We start from the raw sequence: 13,657 nt of genomic DNA, 5'->3' as shown, positions 1-13,657 counted from the left end.
ATTTTTAAGAAAAGTTAGTATCAGTCAAAAAAAACCCCCCCCAAAAAAAAAAAAAAAAAAAAGAAAAAAAAAAAAAAAAAAGGAAAGAAAACTGAACTTTTTTCACAGATAGAGATGGGTATTCTGTAAGAAGTTGAAATATTTGGCTAAAATTGAATTATTTGCTACTTCGGAATTTCTGTTGCCTGTTAAAGTGCTGTGAAATAATTGGTGTAAGGCCAAATACTACTACACCTGGGTGTGACTCTTGCTGTTTGCTGTGCTCTGTTTATATTGGTTGCCTTTCAGTTCCTCAGATCTGCTGTTCCTCTCCCCATTTCCTCTTTTGAGAATTTTCTTTTTCTTTTTTAAAAATTTTATTTATTTTAAAGATTTTACTTTATCTTTGTGAGTACACACCAGAAGAGGGTATCAAATCCCACTACAGATGGTTGTGAGCCACCATGTGGTTGTGGGAAACTGAATTCAGGACCTCTGGAAGAGCAGTCAGTGCTCTTAACCACTGAGCCATCTCTCCAGCTCCGAGCATTTTCTTTTCTTCTTCTTTTACTCTCACCGATCAAGGTGAGGACGGTGAGAGGGCCTCTGAGAAATTTCCTAAGGTTCTGGCACTGTTTTTGTAGATCTTCCAGAGATTTTTAAATTACTTGAATAATTTGCCCTGTGACAGATGCTAAGCTTTATGAAAACATGATCATGTCTTGATGCTGAATTCTTGAACCTAGCACAGAGCTTGGTACAGATAAGGAGTAGAGTAAATGTGTCCCAAGACTCCATGATTGACTCCTTCTGTATAGCTGTCATGTCTGTTGCAGCAACCGCCACAGCGATTGTCTGTGCGTGCGTGCGTGCATGTGCGCATGCTTTATGTTCAGCCAGAAACCTAGGTAGACTCCTTCAGATGACGATTGCCCATTACCTGGTGTGTAGCTTCTCACTGCTCACTTGGCTCCTATACGTAACCTTCTGGAGAGACTAGACTACATTGTACTTTTTTCTTTTTTTAATTTTCTTTATGTGGATGTCTTTAGACATACCAGAAGAGGGCATCAGATCCCATTACAGATGGTTGTGAACCACCATATGGTTGCTGGGGATTGAATTCAGGACCTGGAAGAGCAGGTCTCTTTTGAGCCACCTCTCCAGCCCTATACTGTACTCTTTTTGGGATAGGGTCTTATATATTACCAATGTGTTGTAGTAAAAATTAATTGGGGGTTTCTATATCACCTTTGGTCATTCTGTTCCCAAATAAAAGACACAAAACCTTTATAATTAGCCTTAATACGTTAGATCTGGGCAGAAATCAGCCTGCTATACTATTTTGTCTATTTCCCTGTCAATAACCCTTGGATATAACTTGCCATGTTCCCCCTGGGCCTCTCCTGCTACTTCAACTAGCCAGCCCTCATGACCATATTCTCATGATCCATGTACCCCATGGAGTCTTCTTCCTTCCTCCCCTCTTCTCCCTCCAGTGGTCTCTCATCAGACCCCAAGCCTGGGAACCAAAGCTCTGAAGCTCTGTCTACCTCTCTTCTGTAGGCTATAGATATTAACCAATAGTTTTAAATTAAGGAGCACAACAAAAGCTGGTAAACATGAGAATTGATTCATAGGCAATTAGACCTTAGTGTACAGAATTTAGCATTACAATATGAAGCAACAGACCAAACCTCAACAATTACCCCCTCTTCCTAAATAAAAAGGCTCTTTCTGTTAAAATAATAACATAATAGGAACAATTATGAAATAATTATGGAAATTATTACATAAGATTTACATTCAAAAGGTTCAGTCTTCTTGTATTTGGCAACTCAAGAGAAAATATTCTATTATCTATCCTATCCTGGTGAGTTCAGAGTTTTATATCTAAATAATTTTTTATCCGAATTTGTTTTACCATCCTAAAAACATCGTAGACTTAAAACATCTTTTTTTTCAAAGATTTCTTTATTACATTCAAGTACACTGTAGCTGTCTTCAGACACCCCAGAAGAGAACCTTAGATCTTATTATGGATGGTTGTAAGCCACCATGTGGTTGCTGGGATTTAAACTCAGGATCTTCAGAAGAGCAGTTGGTGCTCTTAACAGCTGAGCCATCTCTCCAGCCCTAAAACATCTTCTTAAACCTTAAATAACTTAAGCTTCTAGAAAGACTATCTAGTCTTCAACCCCATCAGATACCTGAGACTGAATAAATATTACGCAGGAAATGCAGATACACAGCTTCCAAAAATTATAGAAATGTCAGACAATTGACTGCCAGGATAGTTAGTCCCCAATATTCTCGAAAACATTAGATCATATCTGATCACTTCATTTCTTGAATGCTTTTTACTTGCTTAATAGTTGAATAGATAAAGAAAAGCTTGTTTCTGTACCTGTTTTTGCCGCCTCTGGTATAGAGAGTAAAGTCCAGTTAACTTACAAGGTGGTAGAGTGGCTGGGAGTCAAGTCTTGCCTGAGGCTCCTCTCCTCCTCCTTGACTCAGGGAGACTAAAAACAACAACAACAACAAACAAAAACAAAAGACAACTGAAACTCCTCTTCTTGCTTCCTAAAATTGGAGTGTTTCTTGTTTGGAAAAGCCTAACAGCTCTGGTTTCTTTAGGAGAGGTCTTTGCAATATGTGGAAGCTGTGATGCCCTGGGAAACTGGAATCCTCAAAATGCTGTGGCTCTTATTAATGAAAACGAGACAGGAGACAGGTGAGTGCAGAAATGCCAGATTGCAGAGTAATTGTGACATTCACATTATAAACATAGGGACTGCTGAAGTATTATTATCTATATAGTTTCTCTTTTAGCTTAATTTTTATGAAAAAATTAAAATCACTTCATAAAATCACTTCATAGGGCAGGGAGGTTTCTTATTACTTCCATTCAGAACTTTTTTTTTAAAGGTTTATTTATTTTATGTATGTGAGTACACTGTAGCTGTACAGATGGCTTTGAGACTTCATGTGGTTGTTTGGGGATTAAATCAGGTCAGGCCAACCCTGCTTGCTCCGGTCGGCCCTGCTCACTTGGTCCCTGCTCCCTCCAGCCCAAAGATTTATTTATTTATTATACATAAGTACACTGTAGCTGTCTTCAGACACACCTGAAGAGGGCGTCAGATCTCATTACCAGCCATTGTAAGCTGCCTTGTGGTTGCTGGGATTTGAACTCAGGACATCTGGAAGAGCAGTCAGTGGTCTTACCCACTGAGCCATCTCACCAGCCCATTCAGAACTCTTCAAGATGTCTTGATATCTTGTGACTCCTGCCATCCTCATCTCTCTTTTATTACATTTTAATGGCATACATATGTATGTATGTATGTATGTGTTTGTTTGTATGCCACTGTGTAATAAGAGGTTTGGCAGCAAACTCATTTACTCACTGAGCCATGCCAAAGAACTCCCCTGTCCTGAAGAGCCCTCACCCTGTTTTGGATGAGTTAAGAACTGAACCTATGATGTTGCATAAGCTAAGCAAGAGTTAAGCCACTGAGCTACATACACAACCATTTGTTTTTGATTTTTGAGATTGTATCTTGCTGAGTTACCCAGGGTTAGTCTGAACTTCCCGTCTTAGCTTCCTCAGTTATTAGGACAGGCCTGTGCCACCACATTAGCTTTACCACCGTGTTTCAAGGTAACAGTCTTGTCTTGTTTAAAACAAAATCTAGGTGTTATCTCTAGGCTTCTCATTCCATTGTTATTTTCTTTGTGTGTGTGTGTGTGTCCAGGCCCTCATACACATGCTAAACATGCATACTGCCATTTAATTATTACTGTTATTACTTTGAGGCTGGTCTTGAACTTGACCCTCTTGCTTCAGCCTTCTGTGCACTAGGATTGCAGACATATACATGTACATGTGCATGAGAAGTTATTTGTCATTTGGGGGAAGTACTGGGGCTTAAACTTACAGCTTTTGTTCATGCTAGAGGAATGTTCTACTGCTGAGATCTCTCTTTCACTCTCTAGTTTTCTTTTAAAGTTGTATTTGTTTATGTACTTACTAATTTTTCATGTGTACATATGTGTATAAGGTTACCCATGCCGTGGCACGTGTAGACAGTTTTGGGAGTAGTTCTCTACCATGTGAGTCTTAGAGATTGAATTTAGGTTATCTGGCTTGGTGGCAAGTGTCTTTACTCTTTTGAGAAGGGATTTCTCTGTGTAGGCCTGGCTGTTCTGGAATTCATTTTATAGACCAGGCTGGCTTCAAACTCAGACAAATCACCTGCCTCTGCATTCTGAATGCTGGGATTAAAGGCGTGTATCACTACCACCCGGCTAAGTGTGGTTATTAGCCATTTTGCTAGCTTCTTCTAAACTTCTTATTTGTCTCTTTGTTTGTTTGTTTACTACACAGGATCTTACCATGTAACTGGCTGGCTTGGAACTTGCTATATAGGCCAGGCTAGCCTTAAACTCAGAGATCTGTCTGTCCCTACCCCTTGAGTGCTAGGATTAAAGGTGTGCCCTACCATTCCCCAGCTTACCACATCTGCTCTCACATACCTAAATTCAAATCCCAACACCCAGTATATTAACACTGGATCTTAACTAACTTACTCAAAATGTACTTGAACTCACACTATAGTCCAGGCCCATTTTGTTCTTGAGCTTACAAATTTCTGATGTCGGCCCCTTAACCAGTATCACATGTATAGGCTGCCATGCTTAGCTGTAACCACCTTCTGGGAGGTATGTGATGTTAATGATTAGAACATGCACTTTGATTCCTGAGCTACAAAGAGAAATGTAGTCACTAGCAGCACGAAGCTCAGTATAAGTCTGTTGCTAGTGCAGTGGACAGGGAAAGGACGGATCTAGGTGTGTGCAGCTAGCTGTAATCTTGAGTCAAGCTCATGGAGTCAGGCCTTGATTTTCTAATCTCCACAGCAAAGTGGTGAGGATAGAATGAAAAGATGTCAATAAAGGTGTCCCTTATTCGAATTGTGGCTATGTGTGTTACTGATTATCCTAAATACTCCATGCATACATCCAGTGTCCCCATGACAAATACTAGCTGAGATGATTTTTTTTTTTTTTTGGTTTTTTCGAGACAGGGTTTCTCTGTGTAGTCCTGGCTGTCCTGGAACTCACTCTGTAGACCAGGCTGGCCTCGAACTCAGAAATCCGCCTGCCTCTGCCTCCCAAGTGCTGGGATTAAAGGCGTGCGCCACCACGCCCGGCCTGAGATGATTTTTTAGGTTAAAGAATAAAGAACAGCTAGGCTTGAGACTTTAACTTGACAGTGTTTATGGCTCACTTATGACCTAAGGGTGCACTCCAAAACTTTGTAATAACACGAAGCACCTCTGGGGAAGTGAGAAGAAAGGACGATGGACAGGATTCACTCTTGGATTGCTTTGAGTTTTTTAGAATTCATGTGGTGATATGTGTGTCTGGTTCTTTTTCATCTTTTAAGTCTCAAACCCAGTTTTCTCACAGAGTTACCTCAAATTTGGATTTTTTTTTTTTTTTTTTTAAACACAGGATCTTACCTTGTAGCCCATGCTTGCCTTGAACTTGCTCTGCAGTCCACTTAGACCTTGAGCTCAGAATTTTTCTGCCTCTGCCTCAAATACTAGGATTACGGACCTGCTCCACCTCACCTAGCCTTGTTAGTTTAGTGTTATGTGGCTTATATATTTGTCCACCCACTCGGGAAAGGAAATTCTTTGAGAATGGGCTAATTGCTGCATTCCCACTGCCTGCTGAGCAAGCCTGGGGTTAGGTCATGGGTAGAGTCCTTATTTGGGAAGTTTTCTGAATTAAGAGTTCTTCATAAATTTTACTTTGATATTAATGTTGGTTTTTGTTTTTTTTTTTTTGTCTTCACCCCTCAGTGTGTTGTGGAAAGCAGTGATTGCTCTCAATAGAGGAGTGTCAGTGAAGTACCGCTACTTCAGAGGCTGCTTTTTAGAACCAAAGGTATGTTTTCTTTATGTATATTTTTTATTTCTGTAGGACTTTGCATAGTAACAAATTTAAGTTTGAAAACATTAGAAATAAAATGAGTATGTTTTGGTCAAATAAGAAATAGAATTCTTAACATTTTAGTACCAAAAAAAAAAAAAAAAAAAAAAAGGAAAAAAAAAAAAAAACCAGGTAAGTACATAGTTCAGACATTTTCCTGGGATTTTTGAAAGACTAATAAATAGTAAGTATGGGCTGCAGTGTCTTACCCAGTGTTAGCTAATGTGTACATTTTCTCTGACTTTGTAAACTAGTTACTAGTTATAGGGCTTTAAAATTTGTTTTATGTGGTACAAATACATTTAGAGAAACATATTAATTTAAATTTTTTTCATGGCAGCCATCTATTCCTTAGTGGCTACATTATTTAATGCTTACCAAACAAGAGTGACTCCTCTTGAGCTTCCCCAGGAATGCTGCTGCTGATCAGGCAGGGTCTTGGAAAACTTTGAGCATCTATTAGTCCTCAGTCTGCCTGTCCACAGCTCATTAGTTTAGGGTTGTTTTCATTTTCAGAGGAGGAAAATGTTAACTTGTTTCCTTAGTTTACAGACATCAGTTTATTTAATAAAAAGATTCTCTCCCTTCGGATTTTTACCTTTGCCTCACTTGTGCATGTGTGGGGAACAAAATATGGACTAGGCCTTTGGGAAATTATATTTTCTTTGAGAATTATGGGATACTTTTATTACATATTAAATAGTAGCAACCACTGTTACCTCACTCTCTTAGCTATCATAAAAACTGACAAATCCACTCCAGCTGTCTTTTGCACCTATTACGTTTTTTATTATAAGAATTTCATGTAAATATCCAGTAATTGAATTTAAATTACATTATGGGTGATGATTGTGTTGGCTTATCTTGACAATAGTCTAGCAACAAAGAACACGTGTTTATTTGGTCTAGGGGTTGTACCTCATGGTCAGGTCTTCCAGTTCAAATTGAATAATGTGTGGATAATCAAATCACGCCTGTTGTTAGAAGTCTGAGTCCTGCTATAGAAAAACTTTGTGTAATGGGAAGTTAAATTTTATTTGGAAAAGGGAATCTGGACAGTAAGTCCTTTGGGCATAGTTACATAAAACTATTGTCAACACAGGCCACAGTAAACCAACCTGTAGTGTTGTTCTTTTCATAGACCACGTAACCGAAAGCAACAAATCAGTCCACTGATTCCTTTTAGAAAATTGGCAGGACATCTGCTAAACAGTAACAGAATTTTCCCTTGTAATACTTGCAAAAGTTTACAGTATATGTTGGTGAGTGTGTTTCTTCAAGTAGGTGCTTGCTCTGTATCGTGCACACATGTACCGTGTGATGCAGGGGCTGCCCTGGTAAGTATGTTTTTCATGGACTAGCGTAAATAGCTACACAAACCCCCACACATATGGCTACATTTTTTTCCCCCTCATGCCAGTTTAAAGTGACACTTCTAAAAGTTAGTGGTGCTTATAAGATGAAACATTTTTTATTATAATTATGAAACTTTGACTTAAGGGTATATTGACAAAAAATGGTAGACATACACAAGGAATCTTGAATCATGAAAGTATATAACTTAGTGGAATCCTTATTTTATGAATATTAGGGTTGGTAGGAAAGCTGACCTGGGCCATAAGAGTGGGTCACTGGGCAGGAATTGTGGGAATTCTAGCTAGGCAGCTACAGAATTTGGCAGCTACAGAATTTAGCAGCTGAACTTGTGTTGGCTCTTTACCCTTAGATGGATGCCAGCTTTATCCATAAAGTGAAGGGCTTGGAATGCAGGCTTCCTGGGTCCCATTAATCACTAAATATTATTGTAAGCAAATACAGGGTCACAATTCATATGTTTTTTTCCATACTTTGCTTCTCGACATGTTTGTTTTTAGTTTGATAGAGTTGTAAAGTCCTTCTCAGTTTTTCTATTTTCTGTTTCTCTGTGTGTGTGTGTGCGCGCGCGCGCGCGCGTGTGTGTGCATGCATGCATGCTCATGCCAGTGAGTTTAATTGGAGTTACTTACAGGAGCACAGGGAAAGGGTTATTATGGGAGAATGAAACACTGGCAGTGTCTAGCCCACTAAAGAAAACATCTGTTCGTAGTACCATTGTCAATCTGTGGAACACAGGGAAGGGAGCATATTGTGAGCCCCTCCTCTTCCTTTCTCAAAGCTACATGTTTGTTTTAGAAGTTGTGAAGTTATATATAGTAAAATGTTAGGGTGCTATATTAACTTCTAATAATTTTATAGGTAGCAGCTGTTTCCTTTAAGTATAGTAAACAAAGTAAGTAGATGAACAGTCCTAGAATAGAACAGTGTACCCTCAGTGTCCATTGATTTCACACAACTTCACTAAATACGCTTTAAATAAAAGATTTATTTCATTTATGAGTATTTTGCCTGTGTGTCTGTATGTCTGTACACCTTGTGCGTGTGCTTGCTACACCCAGAGGACAGACGAGAGGGCATCACAGTTGGGACTGGAGTTGTGGTTGGCTGTGAGCTAATGTGTGTGGATGTTAGAAACTGACACCTGAGTCCCCTGAAAAAGCAGCCAGTGTCTTAACTGTTGAATTATCTGTCCAGCCTTAAACTACTTTGTTGAGGAATTACATTTTAAATTTAAGGAATTAATGGATTTTTTTTTCAGAATGAAATGTTACCCAATTTTTGAATATAATTTTTGAGAATTTCTTCAAAAATTTCTTTTTGAAAACACCATTATGTATTAAGCATCACACTTTTAAGGCTAATATTCATAATTTAATTCATTATTAAATCTCATTGTTGTTCATTTCTTATTTTTTAAAATGCTTTAACAAGTGAGTCAGGTATTAAATAATTTTTCATTTTTACGTTGTCCTTTGTAGAGTAGCTTCTTTATACAATAATATTGTTCTGGATTCCAAATGCTTTGCTAGGAAATTATTTGAATCATGTCAGGATAACCATTTCCTTCTTGGAGTTACTAGAAATGTTGGTATTGTAAAGTAAAATAAATAAATAAATTAATTAATTAAAAATCCTGTTTTTTAAACTGTAGGAAAAAAGGAATCAGTAAAAATTAAATTGTAAAGTTTGTCTGCAAGCAGTGCCTTTACCTGACTTACAATTCTGCTTGCTGATGTATTAAAGACACAAACTAAACATGTCTACATGTTTTTCCTGGTACTTGGTGTAATTGAGTGGTATCCAAGTATTTAAGAAAAGGGTTGGAGAGATGGCTCAGTGGTTAAGGACACTGAGTTTGATTCCTAGGACCCACATTGGGTTGCTCAAAACTATGGATACAACTTCAAGAGATCTGACACCTCTGGCCTTAAAGGACATCTGCAGGACACGCCCACATGCAGACATACCTGCACATAATTAAAAATATTTTTTTAAAAGTAATGAGTAAATCTTTTCAGAAAATATTATAAATATTTTTGTTAATAATACATGTCTAGAGATATTTCCATAGTCATATAATTTTATATATTAAATTATAAAGTAACTGTAGGTATTTTACTGTTAATAAAAATGCTTGTTATCTTTTCTACAAAGATAACCTTTCACTTTATTCCAAAATTTTAAGCTTATCATGTCATTTGCAGAATGGAACAGTTCTTTTCTCAAAATTTTAAAGAATGAATGATATTTAGCATATTAGATTAGCATATTACTATAAAGGATTTAGGCTTTTGAATCATCACTAAGAGTTTAAATTTTAAAATATTACAGCCTTATTATTAAGCACATCAGTGAAATTTAAATTGAAAATTACTTTTTCTATTGTAAAAGCCATAGTCAACAGCTTAGAAAAAATCACTGTTTTTATAAATTAGGGCTTTTGTTTTTGTTTGTTTTTGAGACAGGAGTATTACCTTGTAGCCTTGACTGGTCTGGAACTTGCTGTGTACACCAGGCTGGGCCCGCCTCAGAGATCCACCTGCCTCTGACTGCTGAGTGCTAGGATTGAAGGTGTGCTGTTTGCTTTTTACACTCTAACATTTTGTGTACCAGCCAGCATACATCTATCTATAGTGAGAATACTTATAGACAGAAATCATCTTATTAAACCGGTCCTTTGGACTATTCCTCACTATTCAAGTCTGTGCATTTTTATTGTGTAAGTAATGGGTTTGTTGCTAAAACTGGTGAAAGTCAAGATATTAAAATTATTATTAAAATAGTTTTCCTATGAAGTATATAATTCACAAGGCTATTCTTAGGTGATGTACTGTAGTCATTATTGTAGAATTATTCTCTGAAGCAAAATAAACCCTCCTTTTCTCACTGTAATTTTTATCCCTGTTCATAGCATGCTTTAGCTCACATTTAGTTACTGACTTTTGTTAAGAATCTAAATCCAAATCATCTTTGAAGGAAAGACAATTTCTGACAGCTAAGAGGTAGAAGAAGAGTGCGAGGGAAAGGTAGAGGGAATGCGTAAGGCTTGAATTGTTCAGTCTGTGCTTTCAGTGTTAAGAAACATGCCTTTTTAAAATGTATACATTTACTTCTTTGAAGCTCAAATGATAGATGGAAGTGTGTCTGTGTGTTTGCATGTGCATACACATACCCACAATCCCCCCAAAAATGTTTTAAAAGTTAACAGTTTTAAACATGTAGCAGATTTTAGTGTACTAAAAATTATAATATTCAGCATATTTTAAGATGGCCAATGTAATGGCAAAGAGGTACTGAGAAAGAACATCTCTTTTACTATATCCAATATTAGTGATTTGAATAAACCTCCAGTGCTATTGTAGTTTTTAAACTGTTCATAAATTTGGGGAAATAATTTAACTTGTTTGCTTTAAGTGCTGGAATTATGTGTTTAATAAATGTGCCTGTTTTGTTGGATGCTTACATTTATCAAATCAACAATGCAAGGGCCATCTAAAGGAGTATAAAATACGCAGAAGTTTATATTCAGGTTCAAAAGTTTATGTTGGTGTTGATAATCCTGAAGTAGTACAATAGTGGATGCTTTTTATCTTTTGTTTTTCTGTATTTTATTAAAATTATCAGAATATGTAAAAATAATTCTATCCATAAGATTGCAGTTTCATTTTGGCACATAATTTTAAGTATAAGTTCCTTTAACTTCCTTGAGTTTGCTCAGAGGGCCTTTGCTGTCTGTTCATTCTTGTGTGTCAGCAGCAGCACAGCATTTTCTTTACTAGAAAGGAAACAGAACACATTAGGAGTTGTTATACTATGTTTTTTTCAACTTGAAAGCATAGAACTCAAATTTGATGTTAATTTTATCACCATCATTTGTTTTTCAAATGTAGCTGTCCTGTATTCTAGGGTTTCTTGTGTTGTTTGCAGTCATGGGTTATTGAGAAATGTAGAGGACTTTGTTGTACCTCTGGCTTCCTGCAGTAGCCTGTGCTAAGTGATCCTGAGGTACTTGGCTTTTGCCATCCCTGCTCTCATAGACCTGTCTTCTAAACATGCAGTTTTGCCTAGGAGAGCAGGAAAGTACTTAGAAACACCCTTGACATTCCAAAGAAGGTATAATTGGTGTTCATTTTAATTTACAGTAGAATTAAAAGAAAAAAACCCCAACCACAAAGTATTATGGATAAATTTGCAAATGGCTTTAAGAGAGTTCTGTGTGCCAGTTCATCTAGTTTCTTTTTTAATTTATTTATTGCTTTAACTTTTTTTTTTGGTAGTATTTCATCATGTTTTGTGACCTGGGTACATGCCTGATTTGGGACATAATAGTATTGAATAACTAGCAAGATGAATTTCTTGTTTCTTGGTCTCATTTAGTGTAAGACATAGGCCACAAACATCTAATGGAATCATGGGTAGAAAATAAGATATAAGAAATTATTGCAGACGTTTAACTTTTAAATTGCAGACTATCGGTGGTCCATGTCAAGTCATAGTTCACAAGTGGGAGACTCATCTACAACCACGATCAATAACCCCTTTAGGTATGGGCATTAACTGCGTCTGTTTGAGGCATATGCATAAAGTTACTAATGTGCTGCACAGGAGCTTAGGGAAGCATTGCATTATCAGTGCTCCAGATTTCACTTAGCATTTCATGGGTCTTGTTCAAAATTGAACAGTTTTTATAGCCTTTCTTTATAAACTATTAGAAATGCTTGTCTACTGACTTTTGTTTGGGGGTTTAGATTATTATAAGATTTATTTCAATCTGGAGTTGGAAGGTGATCACATTCTTGACTGAGGAGTCATGGCATCATTAGATTTCTTGTTCAAGTTTAGAGAACATTTTAAGAAATAATTGATCCAAAACAAAATCTCTTAAAAGTTCAGCTTTGAATGCTAATAAAGTTATCATACTTGTTTTTTAAATACTAGTAAATACTTAAATGAATTTACATTTCTTTGACATATATTCTTCTAATTGGTTTAAATTCCCTCTTGGCTGTCTTTTTGTTTTGTCTTGTTTTTGCTTTTTTAATTCAATATTCTGTGACAAGAAATGGCATTTCTCTCTTTACTTTTTTCTATGCTGAAAAAATCTTAACCCATTTTACATACATGAAACTACTCACTTGTATTTGTGAATTGAATTAGCCTGTGAAGTGCATGTTTTAGTTCCTACAAAAAATCAAAACTGAGATTGTGGTTTTTGTAGTTTAGATTAGGAAGTGGTGGGAGTTTCTGCTTTGCCCTTTTTAAAGAACACATTTTGTTTATAGATGTCTCATTCCATCATTCTTTGGGTTTTCTTTTTATATGTTTTAATATGTTTTTTGATAGTTTTTATGGCAGCATCTTTAGAATTACAATAGTCTTATTGAAGTCAGAGCTTATGAAAATTAGGTATTTTAAAACAATATGCATTTGGATGCATCTTGAAATTAAATATATTTTGGCGTTGTGAGAAGTAAAATGATTTTATTTCTCTTCTTGTAGAAATTAACGTTCTGCTTTAGGGGAAAGCGATGTAAATGTACAGACAATGTGCAGTCTCCTGGACAATCTTTAGGAAACACCCCATTTATTTGGACAGTTATTTCAGGCTTGCTTGCAATAGGCTGGGCTGAGGGCTGAGGAAGCATATCTCATGTTTCACTAGACAGATAGATTTGCATCCTTTTTCATGATCTTGAAATGGTGAGGGGCTGTGCAAGTATTTATTCTTAGTAGTTCTCAACAGCTCTTTATGCACAGCTTATGCTGTTTATAAAACTGGCTGGCTGTAACATTGTTGGGTTTGAGAAAATTCACACTTAAGCCAAGTTCCGGAAGTCCACCACCTAAAAATAAGCATTCTAATTGTGCCAAGACTGTTGGTTTGAGACATAAGCAGGGATCTCTTGTCCAGTAGCTCCTTAGGTGCACACATGGCAGGTGCTGAGCTTCCCCCAGTCCTCTAGGGCACCTTTTCAGGACCTTCTGTGTAAGAGCAATCAGGGCTGGAGGACCAACCCTGCTTGCTAGTTTCCTGAAAGGAAATACTTTACGGAGAGGCACAGTAAACATGCTTGTTCACTTTAGGCTGCTTAGTGTTATAGGCGTATTGTTTTAAGCAGTACTTAAATTCTCAGTTGTTTGTTCATTCTGTACACATCAAGTTTTAACTAGGCTTTTTATTTTCCTTGAATTCTAGAAAGTGAAATCATTATTGATGATGGACAGTTTGGCATCCACAGTAAGTGAGACTGAATTTTGAAAACATTTAATATGCTTGACCTGCTAACATCTCATTGAG

General features: G+C 36.8%; 1 protein-coding gene across 1 annotated transcript in view; it reads left to right on the top strand.

Moving 5' to 3' along the window:
- Gpcpd1 (glycerophosphocholine phosphodiesterase 1) overlaps positions 1–13,657 on the top strand; it is a 46,454-nt gene that overhangs the window by 6,748 nt on the left and 26,049 nt on the right. The window contains exons 3-6 of the mRNA XM_029484320.1: positions 2,617–2,713; positions 5,853–5,937; positions 11,828–11,903; positions 13,556–13,597. Of these exons, the coding sequence (XP_029340180.1) occupies positions 2,617–2,713; positions 5,853–5,937; positions 11,828–11,903; positions 13,556–13,597 (300 nt within the window). The remainder of the gene's footprint in view (positions 1–2,616; positions 2,714–5,852; positions 5,938–11,827; positions 11,904–13,555; positions 13,598–13,657) is intronic.

This window comes from Mus caroli, chromosome 2 (genome assembly GCF_900094665.2).
Source record: "Mus caroli chromosome 2, CAROLI_EIJ_v1.1, whole genome shotgun sequence".
NCBI lineage: Eukaryota > Metazoa > Chordata > Mammalia > Rodentia > Muridae > Mus > Mus caroli.
Note: the sequence above shows the minus strand (reverse complement) of the source record. Positions and strands in the feature narration are given on the sequence as shown.